General features: G+C 41.3%; 1 protein-coding gene across 2 annotated transcripts in view; it reads right to left on the reverse strand.

Moving 5' to 3' along the window:
* MACF1 (microtubule actin crosslinking factor 1) overlaps positions 1-16,920 on the reverse strand; it is a 350,958-nt gene that overhangs the window by 118,955 nt on the left and 215,083 nt on the right. For both annotated transcript variants that reach the window (XM_081492100.1, XM_081492101.1), the window contains 7 exons: positions 15,063-15,170; positions 14,783-14,881; positions 13,158-13,310; positions 12,760-12,848; positions 10,292-10,427; positions 1,416-6,788; positions 739-888 (listed from right to left, as the gene is read on the reverse strand). In XM_081492100.1, the coding sequence (XP_081348226.1) occupies positions 739-888; positions 1,416-6,788; positions 10,292-10,427; positions 12,760-12,848; positions 13,158-13,310; positions 14,783-14,881; positions 15,063-15,170 (6,108 nt within the window). The remainder of the gene's footprint in view (positions 1-738; positions 889-1,415; positions 6,789-10,291; positions 10,428-12,759; positions 12,849-13,157; positions 13,311-14,782; positions 14,882-15,062; positions 15,171-16,920) is intronic.

Here is a 16,920-nt window from a genome sequence, read left to right on the forward strand (position 1 = left end):
AGGCCACCCTCTGGACACTGAGAGAACTGGCAAACCTCTATAATCTCTGCGCTCCTCATGACTCCAACCCTGTGACAACTCTCAGCCTCCAGTTGCAGTGAAGGAGCTACTCCTCCTCCCACTCAAGGCTGTCTATGTCTGCGTCTTTCCATGTCCTCAGGGACCTCATTCCATCAATGATCACTTACTCTCTTCCCTAACTTCAAGTTCTCTTTTTCTATTGGTTCTTTCTCCTCAGCCTAAAAGTCCACTCAAAACACTCCTCTTCCAGCGCATTTCCTCTAGCTAGTGTCCCACCTCTCTTTCCTTGCCTGCACTACCAAGCTTCTGGAAAGCGTGACCTACATTAACTGTCTCCACCTTCCAACATCCTGTTTATTCTCATTGCAACCTGGTTTATATCCCACCACTCGACTGTAACTGTCCTTATCAAGGTGCCCAGTGACTCTCAGGCACTGAATCCCACTTTTAGTCTTTACTGTACTCAGTCCCCCTACTGTATCTAATACTGCCCACTGTCTCTAATACTCCCTTGCGTCTCTTATGCTTTGGTTTCTGTGAGACTAGTACCCCATGCTGTTCTTCATAGATCTCTAATTATAGTTTTTCCAATCTACTTTTTGTTCATTAAATAGCAGTGCTTTTGAACACGTTTTTCTTCCTTCAGGAGCCTCTCTTGGGGTGTCTTCTCTACTTTTCCCAAGCTGATGGGCCTGGAGGAAGTCTCTGGGAACCTACCTTGGCCTGACACAGCAGATCCTGTAGCTCTGCCAAGTTGAGCTCTAGAGGTTGAATCTGCTTGGTCCTCATTTCAATGTCCCGTAAAAGAGACAGATAGGATACCAACTTCTCATCATGTTCTAGGCAGAGCTGCCGGGTAAATACATTCTGTGGAGCCAAAAAGAAAACTCACTCAAATCTGACATTCTCCATTAAGTCTGCCTTTAAAGCAGGCAGGGTCATAGAACAGAATAGAAATTTTTACTACACATTGCATGGAATGAAATAAATGATCTTATTTTATCTAAATGGTCTCAAATCAACAGATGAAAAAGCAATTCATTAATTTCCTCAGGGAGCACAAGCTCAGAATTATCAATCTATAAGCATCATTTTAGCAAAAACCTCTTCTGACTTCAGGTACCACAGCCTCAGTATTTTAACTTAGCTTCAATGCTACCCTTGCCAATTTCAGAAAGACATTCAGGGCTACTACCTAATCTTCCAACAACTAGGTTACAAACAGATGACAGTAAACTAAGTTATATCTTAGAGAATCCTCTAGTGTCCTTAAGTAGATATATGTATGCAATTAATCATACCTATGAAAAGTCAGTATCCAGTCAAGAGTTTTAGCATGAAATTAGCCATAACAAGTACACACACACACACAAATACACCACTGGGTAACTTACTTTAGTAGCTCTGAAGGGCTCCGGGTTCACACTCGCTCCCCCTGGTACAGTCATCAGGGGGGTTTGTTCGCTGCCAGGGCTCTCTCTGAGCTTCTCCTGTGGTGTCTTATCCATCTTCATTGTGGGGCATGATATTGGGGGTACCATCTCCTCTTCACTGGTGTCTGGAATAGGACTAATGGTGGCATCCTGTTGTCCTGTACTCTCTTTTTGAAACACCTCTCTGGACAGTTTCTCTGGGAGAAGGGACACGGAGACTCTGGGAACTCTCTGAGTCACTATGCCTTCAAAGGACCCCACTTCTGCACCTGTAACTATAAGGTTTGATATTCGTAGAGATTCCTCTCCAGGTATTTCCCGAGTTGTCACTATTTTAGACTCAAGTATTCTGCCATGTTCATGATCACTTTTGTTGTCCTGAGGATGAAGGTCCTTTCTGTCTGAGAATTCCAGATAACTGACTTCTTTGGAGTCTACTTTAATTTCTTCCAATTTAACAGTGCTTGTTGAGTCAAAAGGTACTTCTTGGTATGATTTTTCTTTATATTCATTAGATAAGAAAGTCAGATCTTTGGTTTGCCTAATCTTAAAAGTAACACAAGAATCTTGATGATAATTGGTCTCCTGTCCGGTGGTGGTTCCTTGGAAAGACTTGTCTGTTGTGAAAATTGGGGCTGTGTCTGCAACTTGGACTCCTCCAACCAGTTCCTGGTAGTGCAATCCTTCAAGCCTTGGGGTCAAAGAGGAGAATAGTTCACTCTGGATCCCAACAATAATTTCTTGAGATTCACTGACTTGATTAGAGTTGAAGAAGGTTAAAGCATCTTGATTTCTTACAGAAATTCCTTTGGGTTTCATTTGGGAAGAAGAGTCTTCAGTTTCACCAACAACAGAAAAGCCCAGATCCTTGTCAGTTTCTTCCCCTTTTGCACGTGCAGTTATCTCCATACATTGATTCTCTCTATTGGAGTCATGGTCATCACTAATGGCAGATTCCTGATTCAGCTTTTCTTCTGAAAGAACTGCTGGTCTGCGGGTCTTGACGCTTTCTTCTACAATCTTCTTCCCTCTCTTACCCTTCTCCATGGTTTTCATTGGTTTCTGTATAACCTGCTGACTTCGCATTTTGTGTAAAGTTTCATGATTTGACTCTTTCACTTCTGAAATAATTCCTCCTTGGTTTTTCCTTACTTCTTTAGAATTTAGACCTGATACAGACTGTTTCATATGAGAAATAATTTCTGTTTGTACTATTTTTTCTTGCTCTTCGTCTGTATTTTTTTCCATGGTTGTATAAGCCACCTCTTTGGGGTTAAAATCACAAATTTCTGATTGAAGATATGTCTTTGAATCTTGGACCAGTGATTTACCTTTCCTATCACTAGGAATTATGACACTCAAAGACTCCTTAGTATCTGGAGAAGATCTCTTATCTTGGTCATCGAATTCCAATCCCTTTAATGAAATTTCCCTGCTCTTTTTTGCCTCCTCCCCATTAGAAACTCTCACCTTAATGTTTTTTTGTGCAGATTGGTTTTCAATTTGAAATAATTTCTCACCTTCTCCTTTACCATAACTCATTTCAGCAGGCTGACTATGAGCAATTAACATTTCCTTTCTTTGAACTTGCTTCTTTATTTCACATACTTCAATTCTATCTTGCTTTTCAACAGGAGCCTGGTGATCACTGGACTTAAATGTATCTACTTGGACTATAGTTGCCAGTTCAGGACTGATAAGTCTTTTCTCAATAGCTTCCTTTAAAGTCACTCTCTGATTACTGAATATGTCAATAATTCCTCCATCCAACACCTGACGAGATGCAATAATTCTGACCATGTTTTCATCTACTAATTTCTGTTCCAAAGCTGATGCCAATGTCAATCTTTTTCCTGTGGCAGGGTCTATGATTCCCCCAGCATTTGCCTGGGCTTCCAGAACCTTCAGTGTAGCTGCAAAGTCTACTTTTCCAAGCTTAATTGCTTGAGACAATGTAAGTACTTTGTCACTCACTCGATCTTTAATGTCTGAAAAGGGAATTACTTCTAGATATCTTTGTCCAGATTCAATATCAATTTTACACTTTTTTACTAATTCTGAATAGGGAACAATTCTGTAACTCTCAGGATCTATAATCCCATTCATCATTTCTGAAGACAGTGTTGTTTTATTAGTTAATCGTCCTTCCTTTTCAGCTTCTGCCAGGGTCAACTGCTGGCCAGAAATGAGATCTACAAAGCTTCCAGTGAAGGCCTGAACTTCTTGGATTTCTCTCTTCAAGTCCGGGGTTACAAGATCTAATTTCATGGCTTCAGAGAGGGAAATAGTTTCCTTTGTTTCAGGATGAGAGAACTGATGGAGGCTTAAGGTCTCAACTCTTCTGAGTTCCTTGGCTAAGTCTTCATCAATGATGCCATGTTTAAAGGCATTATCAACAGAAAGTCTCATTCCAGATATATGGTGAATGATACCTCCATCTACCACCTGCTTTGTCAACAACTGAATGGCCTCATCTCTCTCCAAAAGTCCTCTGTCAATGGACTGCATGACTGTTAAAGGGGCTTTGCTGTCAGGGTCCATAATTCCAGTTGTTTCCATTTGTAAGCTAATTAATCTCTCCCTAACTGTGTTTTCAGCATCTCTGCCTTTGGAAGCTTTCTCCAGATTTATAAGCTCTGTCTGGTCAGCACTGTCCACCAAGCCAAGATTTGAGGCTAAAGTTACTGAAACCTTTTTGCCTCGTTTCAGGTCAATGATTCCACCAGTCACCACCTGCCCCTCTAAAATTCTGGTGGCTGTTTGTGTGTCAAGAAGTCCAATGGCAACTGCTTCCTTCACAGAGCACAGTGTGTGGGTACGAGGGTCTAAGACACCACTTATAGCTTTGTCTGCCGTGAGGACACTGTGCAGCAACTTCTCATCCATCAGACCTTCATCAATGACTTCTTCAGTTGTCAAAGACTCACAGGTCTGAGAGTCAAAGAACCCCCGAAACATGTTCATCTTTCCCATAAGTTTCACAGCAGTGTGACTTGGCACAAGGCCTTGGGCTATTGCTTCACTTAGTAAGAGCTTTTGGCCTGTCTGTTCATGAAGGATACCACCCTCTACTAATTGTGCAGCTAATGTATTCAAGGTAGCCTCTTCAAGCAATTCTGAAGCACTACTGCATGGCAGGGAAGTTTCACTGCCATCAGCTTCCTTGTCTGTCATCATCCTGCTACCACCTGCCATGCTGTGACTTTCTGGACTTTGCTGATGGTCATCCCTACCCAAAGGTGACTTACATAATGCTTTCTTCTTGTCTAGAGAATGAATATTCTTATCCTTTTCAGACCTGAGTTCTGATTCTAAAGCTAGAGTTTTCTTGATCTGAAACTGTGACTTTTTGCTTTGGGGTTTTATGAGAGGTCTTCCAGTTTCACCTCGAGTATACTCAGTTTCAAGCGTGCGTGCTTGCTCTTTCTGACACGTTAAGGAAGTCTTTCTGAGAACCTGCCATTCTTCTTTTAGTGACTCAATAGAAAGCAGGTCTTTGTCCTCCACCACAGTCACATCTTCGGCTTTCTCAGGAGGTACTGTAAGGAGAAATTCTCTATTGACATTTTCTCTGGTAGACACTTCTATTTGGTCTTCCTTTTTGGTACCAAACAACTGTCTTTTAAACTCTGATTTGACTTTATCTATGACCTCCAAAGTATCAACATTTGGGATTCCCACTTTTTGTTGCCCTACAAACAGGTCCATTTGGGAGTTCTCTATAGAAGAGCCTTCTGTTTCTACAATGATCTTTTTGCCTTTTGCTTCAGTGCAATTTGCCTGATCGGCATCTTCTTTGTTTTGAGAAGAAAATCGGAACTCATGTGACCTCACAGTCAGCTCATGGCAGAAAGTTTCTGTCATTTTCACATTCACTGCTTCTTGTAATTTCTCAGCAGCTTCTAGCCTCTGATGCCCACTTTCAAACACTTCTGGAGGACCTGCTTGATCACCTCTTGCTGTTAGTGCCTCTATCAGCTCATTGTCCAACAGGAGCAGCCTCTGCCCATCCTTCACGTTAATATAGCTGTGAGTCATCAGTTGAAACAGCAGCTTCTCGTTATGGCTTGCAGCACCCTCAGTTTGGTCTGTGCTGCACAGCACACCTGCTGCTCCAGGATTTGTGTTCAACTTGCCTCGTTCTACAGAGTCTGCTAATTGCATGTGGGGCATCACATCGGGGATGCAAACTGATTTCAAGTTATTAACAAGACTTTTGTCTAACATACCATTTTCAATTGCTTTTTCCCAGGACCAAATCTCTGTTGTTGCTGGTAGAAATACGGCTCTAATATGCTGTCGGTCACTAAGGATTTTATGAGCTAGTTCTGTAGACACAATACCTTGTTCCAGGGCATCTGTGATTGGGAGAATTTCTCCAGACTCAGGCCATAGCAACCCCATGAATGACCAGAGGGACTCCAGAATCACAAGGGCAATCTTAGCAGTTACCAGATCATGGCTTACTGCTTCATCCACTGTCAGCCTACTCCCAGTGACAGTATCTATGATCCCTCCTGTCTGAAGCTGCCTTATGAGGAGAGCACAGGCCATATCTTGGTCAATCAAGTTATGTCTCACAGCCTCTCCCACTGTAAGTCTGTGTCCTGTTCTTGGATCTACTATGCCTCCAGCAAAAAGCTGAGCTTCCAGCAGCCGAACAGTAACCTGCCTATCTATCAGCCCTTCCTGAACGGCACGGAAAATGCTAACCTTCCGGCCTGATTTCAAGCTCACCATTCCCCCTGCCAACTGCTTGACAGGCAGCAATTTCAATCCTGATTCCTGGTGGACAATACATCTCTGCATCAGATCCAGTAAATCTATTTTCTCAGCTGTGTTTGGGTCTATTAAGTTCTTGGATGATCTCAGGTGGGACTCTAACCCTGAGTGAAGCCATGCAGAAATGAGGCCTTGGTGAAAAGCCTCCTCTAGGTTAATACAGTTCTCGTCATTGGGGAGACTGAAACCTCCAGTTGCCAGATGAGCTTCTAAGATTTTCAGTCCAACTTTCTCACTGATTATTTTCTTTTCAATTGCTTCTGCCACAGAAAGAGGGCCTTTGTTTTCAGTGAGCCTGCTGATTAAGGACAGGGCATCCTGTAGCTCTTGGAGCTGCTGGTACATCTGGGGATTAATGAGGTTTCTGGCTAGGCCCTCCTCCAAAGACAGCTTTTCACAGGTCTCAGGGGCAATGAGGCCAGACAGGATAACCTGGGATTCCAGGAGCACCAGGCCTGTGTCTTGGTCAATGAGGCCCTTTTGCATTGCTCTGAAGATGGGAAATATCTCCACTGTGCCTAGGTCAATCACCCCAGCCACTGCTCTGCAGCCCTACAAGAAAAAAGGAACAAGAACACTGAATTAGAGAAGCACAGTTGTTGAAAGGAGTCATTCAAAGAACTACAGTGTATCAAATTCCAACCATAAGAAAAACCCAGCATGGGATGAGCCCCAACCTGTAGGAAACATCCTGAAGCCTGGCAATGTTAATATTAAACAAGATTTTTTCTAATCTATAGAATGTTTAACATAGCCAGAAGTCTACAGAGTACCCAAGGGATGGTAGCATTAAGCATATCTGAGTGACAAGCTCTACAAGTAGCAAGCAATGAAAGTGAAGAGACAGCTATTTCTAAGACTAAATCACCAAAAAGGCTCTTACAGACATACCAGTTCCCCCAAAGTGAGAATTCGACCTCACATAACAACTTCTCAGGGTTGCAATCCATGCAGAAGACTCTTGAAGTAGCACTTCCCTGCTGATGAGTTCAGCGGGATCGGTCCACGGGGTCAGAAGAGAGAGATAAGCAGCCCAAGAGCCACACAACAGCTGTGCAGCTCAGTAGATGGCCCTGTGTATGTTACTCAGGCAGGTGTTGAGCAACTAGGGTGGTCACATGTTTGGTGGTCAATGCTAGCATTTGCCATGGCAACAGCTCTGAGTTAAATTAGCTCTAGGAATTGGAAGCAGCAAGTCAAGAAAGGAGCAGACTAGGGTCCCTTGACTCTGAAACCACTAATAAATTTTCCTCTAGTCCAGGCTAGAACAGGTAATACAGTCATCACAGTGATGGTTACTATTTACTGGGCACTTAATATATTTATTAAGCAGTGACATTTAATCTTCACAACAATCCTATGAAGGCAATTAATTTTTAGTTTGCAGATAAGAAAATGAGGTACACAGAGATTAGGTAACTTGTCCAAGGGCACAAAACAAGTGAGTTCCAGAATCAAACAAAGGACTGACTCTAAATTTCAAGCTACTATACTCTCTTGCCAGTCAGATCCAGGGGAGCAGGAAGGATAAGCACAGTAGAGTTGCATCTTACAAAGGAGTTCAGTACCAAGGACACAGAACAAGGCAAGCCTTACACACCGTCAAAATCATCCTTATAAAAAAGCCTCAAAACAGTTTCTGAAGAATTCCTATTTTGAAGCCTTTCAAGGCAGAATGTTATTCAGAAGTTAAATCATTCAAGTGTTTTACCACTCAGAACACATCACTTTTATCACTCCCCAACTTTCAATTTCCTCTTGTTAGTGCTCAGCATCCTCATCTTCCATATATGCTTGTATCTGTCCCTCTTTGATCAGTATTACTTATCTGTCCTTATTTAACTCTTATCCATGGAAGATTTTACTGAAGCAACTGTCAGTCACCTCCTTGCTTCCCATATAATGCACTTCATTTCTGTCTCGGTGAGAAGCAGGCTCCATAAAAGCAGATGCTTGGCCCATTGGATGTCTAGGACTAGTACCAGCAGTTCAAGAAACATTTGATGAATAAATGAATAAACTGATAAAACAGTAAGGAAATTCTTAAAATCATTAACCTACTTTGCCCAGATTCTAAGAATATGCCCTGAGAATTTTGAGCTGGATTCGCTGCATACTATCAGAGATGGAGAACAGATAGCAAATGAGGAACCACATCTGGGCTGCATCTTCATCTTACTATGTTTGTGCAAATAATGGAGTAACTGAGAATTCTTCACACTATTTAAAATAGTATGTGTTATTCTTCATCCTCCCTTTGTTTTTTGACCCAGGATGTAGAGTTTAACTTGTGTGAGGTAAACGTATGTTATGTGAATCTACTAGCTATCTCGTCTGTAGGGACTGAAGGGAAAACCCCACTGTGGTATGCGACTCTGAAATATATGAAAAATTCCATTTACAAAATTCATATAAAGGCTATCCAGAAGCAGACAATATGACAAAGAAAGAGATTCTTTGAGAGATGTCTAATTTCTTCTGTGAGTTCATGGACTCTCAGACATGCTTGTATTGAAAAAAGGCCCAGAGTCTAGCCAAAGAGAAAAGACTGTTCTTTCTAACACCCTCATAACTGGAGGACAGGCAAGAATCACTGAGCTGGGAAATGATCCAGAGAAATTTATTTCAGCCCCACCAAACATGAGCATTCTGACCTACACAAGCAGAAGATGATAGAGGGAGAAGAGGAAAGTAAACATAAAAGGCTCTACTTACCAGAGTTGCAGCGTGTGCCTTGGGCAGATAAGAGAGAGAGCCTTATGGAGCAGCTCAGCCGTATCGCACACACAGTGTAAGCTTGGTGTTAGCGTCCAGCATGCGACTGTTTGTTTTTTGCAAAAAAGAACCCCAAACAGGTCGTCCTCTTTTCCCTTTGTGCATTTGTGCTTAAACTCCAAAGGGTTAGTTAAACTTGTAAGCAAGGATGTCAGTTAATCAGAACAATACTTCACATGAAACACACAAACGGTAACAGGGGACACATCATGCTCAATGTAGTGGTGCTCAGCAGCTTGACTTCCTGCTTTCTTTCTCCCCTTTTTTAACCTTTCACAATGAGAACTGGATGTTCTCAGCAAGCAATTTTGTTAAAACTCTTCATGTACTCCAGTATATGGTGAAGCAATAAGCCATTGGAAGTGGGTTACCTCACAAACATAGTGCTAAAACCAGCACGTTCATTTTGGAAATCTGCAAATTAGAGCCGGTTCTACATTGTGGCCTTTACAACTCCAGCTCCTGATATACAAATTTCAGGATCAGAGTCAAAACATATTTTGTCTAAATATCATTTTGAGCATTATCTAGACCAAATCTGGTTGCCACAGGGGCGTAAACTGCCTCACACAATTTGGCCATTGCTTCACAACATAGGAAATAAGCAGGCAAACACACATATATATCCCAGAGACACATGTATATAATATGGTAAGTTTACATATACACACAAGTATCCAGGAAGAACTCAGGACAACCAGCAGGAACGTAACAACTTCCATGTGGTCCAGGCAATGAACATGGTGGTAACTGATAAAGATGTCACATGATGGGGTGACTACGGATAAGGGGAACCAGCGTCTCAGTCAGTGCAGCTAATCCACCAGTTTGTTTTGGAAATTGACATTTCTCATTTATTTAGTAGTTAGGAAGAAAAAAGTATGGGGGGGAAGAGGTCCACGGCCTTTACTTCCCAGTATTCAGAACTCCCTGCTGTCTCTTGAGTGACAATGCCACAGAGTAATCATGTTGCTTTCTGATCAGATAAGACACAAAATTCAGGTTCTCCTTGACTGTGGTCTGCCACAAACTGCAAGATGACGCAATGGTGAAGCAGGTCGAAAGGATTAGCCATATGCACCTTCTAGTGATTCTGACTGACCAACACGTCGTGGAACCCCAAGTAAAGAAACACAAGACAAATGGCTGCTATGGTGAGGTTAAAAATTAAGTCACACTGGTCATGGAAAGCTAGTGATCATGACTCTCAATCAGCAAAGCTGCAGTCATACTGTTCCCAAGGTACCTTTCCAACACCTGGAGAGAAAAACTCAAAGTACCTTTTGTTCTGTCTGCTGGGCCAGCTGGCTCTGGAGTTGCTGAAGCTGGTTTGCTGAACCTTCACAAAGGTCATGGTAAGTCTTACTGAGGGCATTCAATTGCTCAGATATCTGTTCTTTCTCTTTTTCTGAGAGTCTAGAAGATGAAGCATTAAAGCTCTTTTAGAGAAAGACCTTTTCCCCAATTTTCCTCTATTGTTTCAAAATGACATCTCCACCTTAGATAGTATTCTTCTTTGCCACTGTTTATGATGGACCATCTGGTCAGTCTCCCATACTCACTGAACACTGTGACATCTAGCTCATAGTTTTCCTGAATGTCTCAGACTGAGTCATGATTCTTGCTGATGTCAATGCTCATGCCACCAATTATCTAACACCCTATACCTGTAGCCCAGCGAACTTCCCAATCCAAATGGCCTCCAGGCCACTTCAGCCTCATCCAAACTGGGATGCTGCCATCCTCTAAAATTATCCCACTTCTGACATTTTAAACTTCAAGAATCTACTATCTGATTACCACTTCTGATTATAATCCGACGTGGCTAGCTTTCTTTCTTTACTCTTATATCTCTTCTCTTTTAAAAATGAAATATCTTAAAGAGACAAGAGAAGAATACAACAAACTCATTTACTCATACCTAACTATCCAACTTTCCCAAACTTTAGTATTTTACCAGATTTTCTTCAGATCCTTTTCTTGAATCTGGTGAATTCTGCAAGTTCCTTTTCTCATTCTGTCAATACATTGTGTTTCTGAGACTGAATCTTATGATTCATCTTAAAACTACCTGTCGATTTACCGAGATTTCCCAAACTTTCCTTGACCTCTCCATTTCTCTTAATCCATCTACTATCTTTAGCTTCTTCTCATTAAAGCCCAGACACACAGTCCACCTTCTCAATCAATCCCTCATTGTTATCGTTGCACTCTCTCTTCACTAACAAGACTCCAGCCCCAGATCGATCAAACCCTTCAACTTCTCTGATTCCACATGCAGACCAAGTCTATCTAGCGGGGGGATTCCAAAATCACGTAGAAGTCCTGGTCCAACCACTACCGGACTTCAGTGCTTCCTGACAATCCTCTTGGCGCCCACTCTAACTTTCAGCAAACAATCTCTTTACCTATTTCAAAGAGAAAATATGGACCACCGGGCACTAATTCTCTTAATTTCTGACTTTTCTTCTGGCATATTTACCTGTATCTATACCTTCCCTAATCTCCTTTTCCCCAGACCTCAGAGGAAAAGCTGCCTCAACTCCTATTTAAGTCTGTACTCTCTACCCACAGATGAATTTTATCCTCTTCTACATCCTCTGCAGCCCCTCTCCCATGATTTCAATTTTTCTCTCCCTTTGGTCTTTGAGACTCAGTAGTCCATTAACACAGTTAAGTCCCTTCGATCTTTTAAGAAAAAAAAAACAACAACTCTCTCTTGATCATAAATTCTACTCTGAGTATTTTGCTCTATTATTTTGCTTCTTTCCCACAACAAGCTCCTAGGAAGAGTAGTCTAATTTCACTACCACTATCTTCCTCGCCTCACGAGCTCCCCATTCCTCTAAACCTGACATCATTCCCCAACTTTTCACCGGAGTCACCAAAAACTTCCAACATGCCAAAGTTAATAGCCATGTCTTACCTTTACTTGACTTTTGACCATTTCCTTCTTTGTGGAATTCTGTTCTCCCTTGGGCTCTGCGGTTTCACTCATAATTTCCTCTTACTCCTCTAAGGCTCCTTTATAGGCTGAGAAGCCCTTGAACTCTTGTAAGATAATCCAGTCATGGTTTTTACTACGCTAATCTCTATCGCTTCAAATTTCTCTCATAAATTCTAAATTTATACATATAGCTGCCACTGGACAACTTTAGTGGAACCACTTGAGGCATATTAGGGACTTCCGAATACATACTAGAGGTTTATCCTCTGATGTCCTGTGGGCTCTTCAGATTCATCATATCTGAAACTCAAGTGGCCTTCTTACCCCTCAAGCCACACCCTCTCCTGTATTCCCTATCTCGTTTAGCGGTATCACCAAATGTCCAGTGGTCTAAGCCAAGAAACCTGGGAGTTACATCTGGTCATTTTCATTTGTCACAAAGTCCTGTAAGTTCATCATCCTTAATATCTTTTGAATCTTTGTCTCCTCTCCACCTCATCATTTCTTGCCTATATTGTCAGAATAGTCTCTTAACTGGTCTCTGAAGCCTCTACTCTTACCTCATGTCTATCCATTCTCTATGAAACTGTTCTAGAAACCTTTATGAACAACCTGATCAGGTTCAAAAGCCCTCCTCATAGCTGACACATAAAATGCAAATTCAGCATGAATTACAAAGTTCTTCCTAATCTGACTCCTGCCACCTTGAATTCTCCAGCCTGAGTTCTCATCATGACCCTGAGTTTTAGTCAGTAAGATCCAGTCCTCTAGATGTACCATAGTATCTCATTTATGACTCACTTATGACCGTGCTTGGCCAAGAAGATCTGTGAAGTTTTAATGGCCTCAGAGACTTGCTCCCTCTTGGTTGTCAGCTCCTCTGCCAGAACCTATGTAGTAGAAGAAAAGAGGAAACTTCAGAGCTCAATAAATTGAAGAATTAAAAGTCATTTGAAATAAAATAAAATCCTAGGGAAAAAACCTAGCTTAGGTAAGATTTTCATTACCATTATGTAGAGTGATTTAGAAAGCAGAAACACAAATAAGATGACTTCTTCAGTTTCGTTAGGTCCTGGAAGCTAACATTTACTGAGATAATAATCATTCCTGAGTGACCCATATGTGCCTTATATTATCCCACCTGATGAGTAATCTCATATTATGCTACCCAAGAAGTAATAGAGGGACCTTCTACTCACCTGTTGTTCTAAAATAGCCTTTTCAATGTCTGTTGATTCTTTGGTCTGGGGTGAAGTAGCTTTGCTTTGTGTATTCTTTGCTAGGGCAGATACCCAGCCCAAAAGTTCTTTAACCTTATCCACATGCTCCTGTTTTTCCTCCTCTACCACTTTCTAGAAGAGGAAATAGAAAATCAGTATCTTGGTCAATGTCTTACTAGACAGGCCTGATTCAGAGTTCCTAAAATAAAGACATGAAAGTTACCTCAATCAGTAGCTCCAATAACCCCAAGTTAAACATAACTTACCCCACCCACAGCATTGTTCACCAGTGCCTGTGTGATACTAATAGCTAAGTTCATTAAACTTAGGTTGACACTTTTCTTAGAAAAGCATGCTGTTTTCCTATGGGAAATAGGAAATTTTGCAGTCAATATTTCAGTCAATAGTTATTTACTAATTTTAAGAAGCCTTTCACATATAACATCTTATTTTCATAATTCTTAGATTTTCAAGTGAAGAGATGGATATCTACAGAGATTAAATGAGGTATGTACTGACATAAAGGAAATATTTGGCCACTTTATGTTGGCAAAAGTTGGTACAGGTTAATGTTTCCAAGAGCATTTCTTTTGTAAGAGTTGTTGAATACGTGGAAACTTATTTTGCAAAAACACAGATTTTTATAATTACAGAAAGACTGCATACTCATTACAACAAATTCAAACAATCTGAAATGCATAATATATGTCCCTTTAACCTCATTTCTCCAGGAATTTGGTACAGATATTTCTAAACTTGTTTTTATGCTCATTTTGTACCTCTGTGGAACACTCTTGTTTTTCCTGAAATTGTAATTATACATAGAATTCAAACTTGTTTTTTTTTCTTCAAATAATGTATTATAAGTATCTTTCTATGTCAGTTCACTTAAAATCTATTTCATTATTTTTAACAGTTTCATAGCATTCTATCATATGGAATTTGGATATCTCTAATATTTCCCTTTAACAAATTATGCTTTATTAAGGATCTCTCTTCATAGCTCTGTCTTCATGCTTATAATGTTTCTATAACAAAACCTGAAAGTGGGAGTGTTAGACACAAGACAGTCAGTCCTCATCATTCTCTAGAAGGGTGTTATGTGTCTTAGAGGGAAGATGTGCTTTAGTAAGATTTGTTCAGCTGTTTGTTCACATCTTCTCTTAGATATGAGTTCAGTGTTGGTGAATCAGCAAGATATATTAAGTAAAGTCCTGGAGAAGGGCATGACAACCCACTCCAGTATTCCTGCCTGGAAAATCCCACAGACAGAGGAGCCTGGTGGGCTATAGCCCACAGGGTCGAAGTCAGACACAACTGAAGCGACCTAGCACACAGGCATTGGGTAAAGTGCTTTTAAACAAAAACACACATAAAACCAAGTTGTATGTTATCCACTGACCAAAAGTCGGCAGGAACCTAACCCTGTGTTCCCGTGGGTACAAGAATTCTCCATTTTCCTGGTGCAGTGCACACAGCAACTTCGTGGAACTCAAGTACTGTGAACAATGGACATCAGCTGTGTGTGCATTTTAAATCTTGATAGATGAGGTACAGGACTTTTTATTCAACTTTCAAGATGATCTAGAACCAGCTATCCTCACCTCCTCTTCCTCCAGCCGCCGGAGTGCATCACTGATGTATTTCACATGCTGTGTTGTTAAGGTCACCAATGCTGTGTAGCGAGTCCTTAAGTCCATGAACTATGATTCAAAAAAAACAATTTAGGTAAGTTATCTGCCAGAAAAGTCAATTTAAATAGCTGACAATAAGAGGATGTTTTAATGAAGTCACACGATCAACAGTAATCAAATCCTAAGGCCCCAAAGAGCAAATCTTTCCTTGAGGACAGTGTACACATCCTTGCCCATCCCCTCCTTTCACCTCTTGCGTGATGGCATCTGAAGAGGAGAGCATGCGACGGCGCTTGCCCGGGGATTTTTGCTGCGATTCCACAAAGGCCTTGTACGTCATCAGCTGTAATTCATAGTCCTGGGGAGGAAGACACGGAACTGCATTTACACTGGGCTTAGGGCTCACACACACCATGCAGTAGCATTGCAGCATTTCCATGGTGATGATCCTTTAGAACAGAGGTTAGCAAACTTTCTAAAAAGGCCATTCAATCTACTCACTTCTGCCACTGCGAGTGAAAGCAGCTGAAGACAGTAACTAAAGGAAAGAGTGTGGCTGGGTATGATAAAACATAACTTAGAGACACTGCAAGCTGAAGTTCATATAATTTTCATGTGTTGTGAGGTATTATTATTTTTTAATAGCCTTTTCTCATGGGCCATATAAAATAGACAGGCAAGCTGGAGTTAGCCTGTGGGTCAGGTCTGCAGACTCCTGAGTAGGCAATTTGTTGAGTACTGACCGTATCCTTCATCTCACACACAGGGTGACTGAGGCCCAGAGACAGGAAGTGAGTTTCTCTAACTAACTCAGTGGGTGAGCAACACAGTCAGGACTGGAATCAGTCTTCCATCCATCCCTAAACTAATGCTCTTCTCACGTCGCCATGCTATCCTATCACTTCCTCTGCAATCTTTAGAGTGCTGCCTTGGTCCAGGCCCTCTTCAGGGCTCACATGATGCTGCAAGAGCCTCCTATTCTCCTTCTTAGACTCTCACCTCCAATTTATTTTCTGTCATGCTACTGGAATAACTTTTCTAAAGTCAAAAAGATAACCACTTTATTTCCCTGTTTGAAAGTTTTCAATGACTTAGAGCAGATCTCCTCAAATATCAACATTCACCAGGGGACCTTGTTAAAATGCAGCTTATGCATTTCTGGATTAGTTCCCAAGTGATGCCAATGTTCCTGGTTCAAAGACCACATTTTGAGGAGCAAGAATAGACGGTAAAGAAAAAGGAACTGAACAAGGCCTTTCATGGGTTGATCCCAATCTCCTCTCTCAGTTTTCATAATCACTGTTTCTCATGTATGATATAATTTCTAGCTATACCAGGATAGCTAGAATTTGCTATTTCCTCATATAATCATTGTATTTTATTCCTCTGTGCCTTTAATTATGAAGTTCCTTTTGCCTGGAATGTCTTGCTTTCTGTTGTCAACTTTGAAAATTCTAGGCAGGAGGAAAATACTGAATGAGTGCTTAAGCAGTCTATTGAAAAAAAAAAAAGGCATCACCAGTGGCTTAGTGGTAAAGAATCTGCCTGCAATGCAGAAGCTATGGGAGACACAGGTTCGATCCCTGGGTCGGGAAGATCCCCTGGAGAAGTGCATGGCAACCCACTCCAGTATTCTTGCCTGGAGAATCCCATGGACAGAGGAGCCTGGTGGGCTACAGTCCATGGAGTTACAAAGAGTCGGACACGACGGAAGCAACTTAGCACAGTAGCAGTAACAACCAAATACTAATAAAAATAAAAGCATGTGCTACCATTTACTGAACGTATTTTAATTTTGAGGCATTGTGCTATGTGTAAATTATCCCATTTAATCTTTGCAATCACTCAGTGAGGTAGCTACTATTCACAATTTTGTAGACACAGCAACAGAAACTCTAAGGGGTAAACGTTTGCTCAAAGTCTTATGCCTAGAAAATGGCAAAGCTAGGATTTGAACTCAATTCTTTGTGATACCAAGTCTCCTGTTATTAACTAAAGAAATGTATTCATTAAAAAACTATTTGCTGAGCACCTACTATGTGCTTGCCATTGTTCTGGGTGCTATACACATAGTGGGGAACAAGTCAGAAAAAACTTCGCTCCCCTGG

The sequence above is a fragment of the Giraffa tippelskirchi genome, chromosome 5, assembly GCF_054371585.1.
Source record: "Giraffa tippelskirchi isolate mGirTip1 chromosome 5, T2T-mGirTip1v1.2.pri, whole genome shotgun sequence".
NCBI lineage: Eukaryota > Metazoa > Chordata > Mammalia > Artiodactyla > Giraffidae > Giraffa > Giraffa tippelskirchi.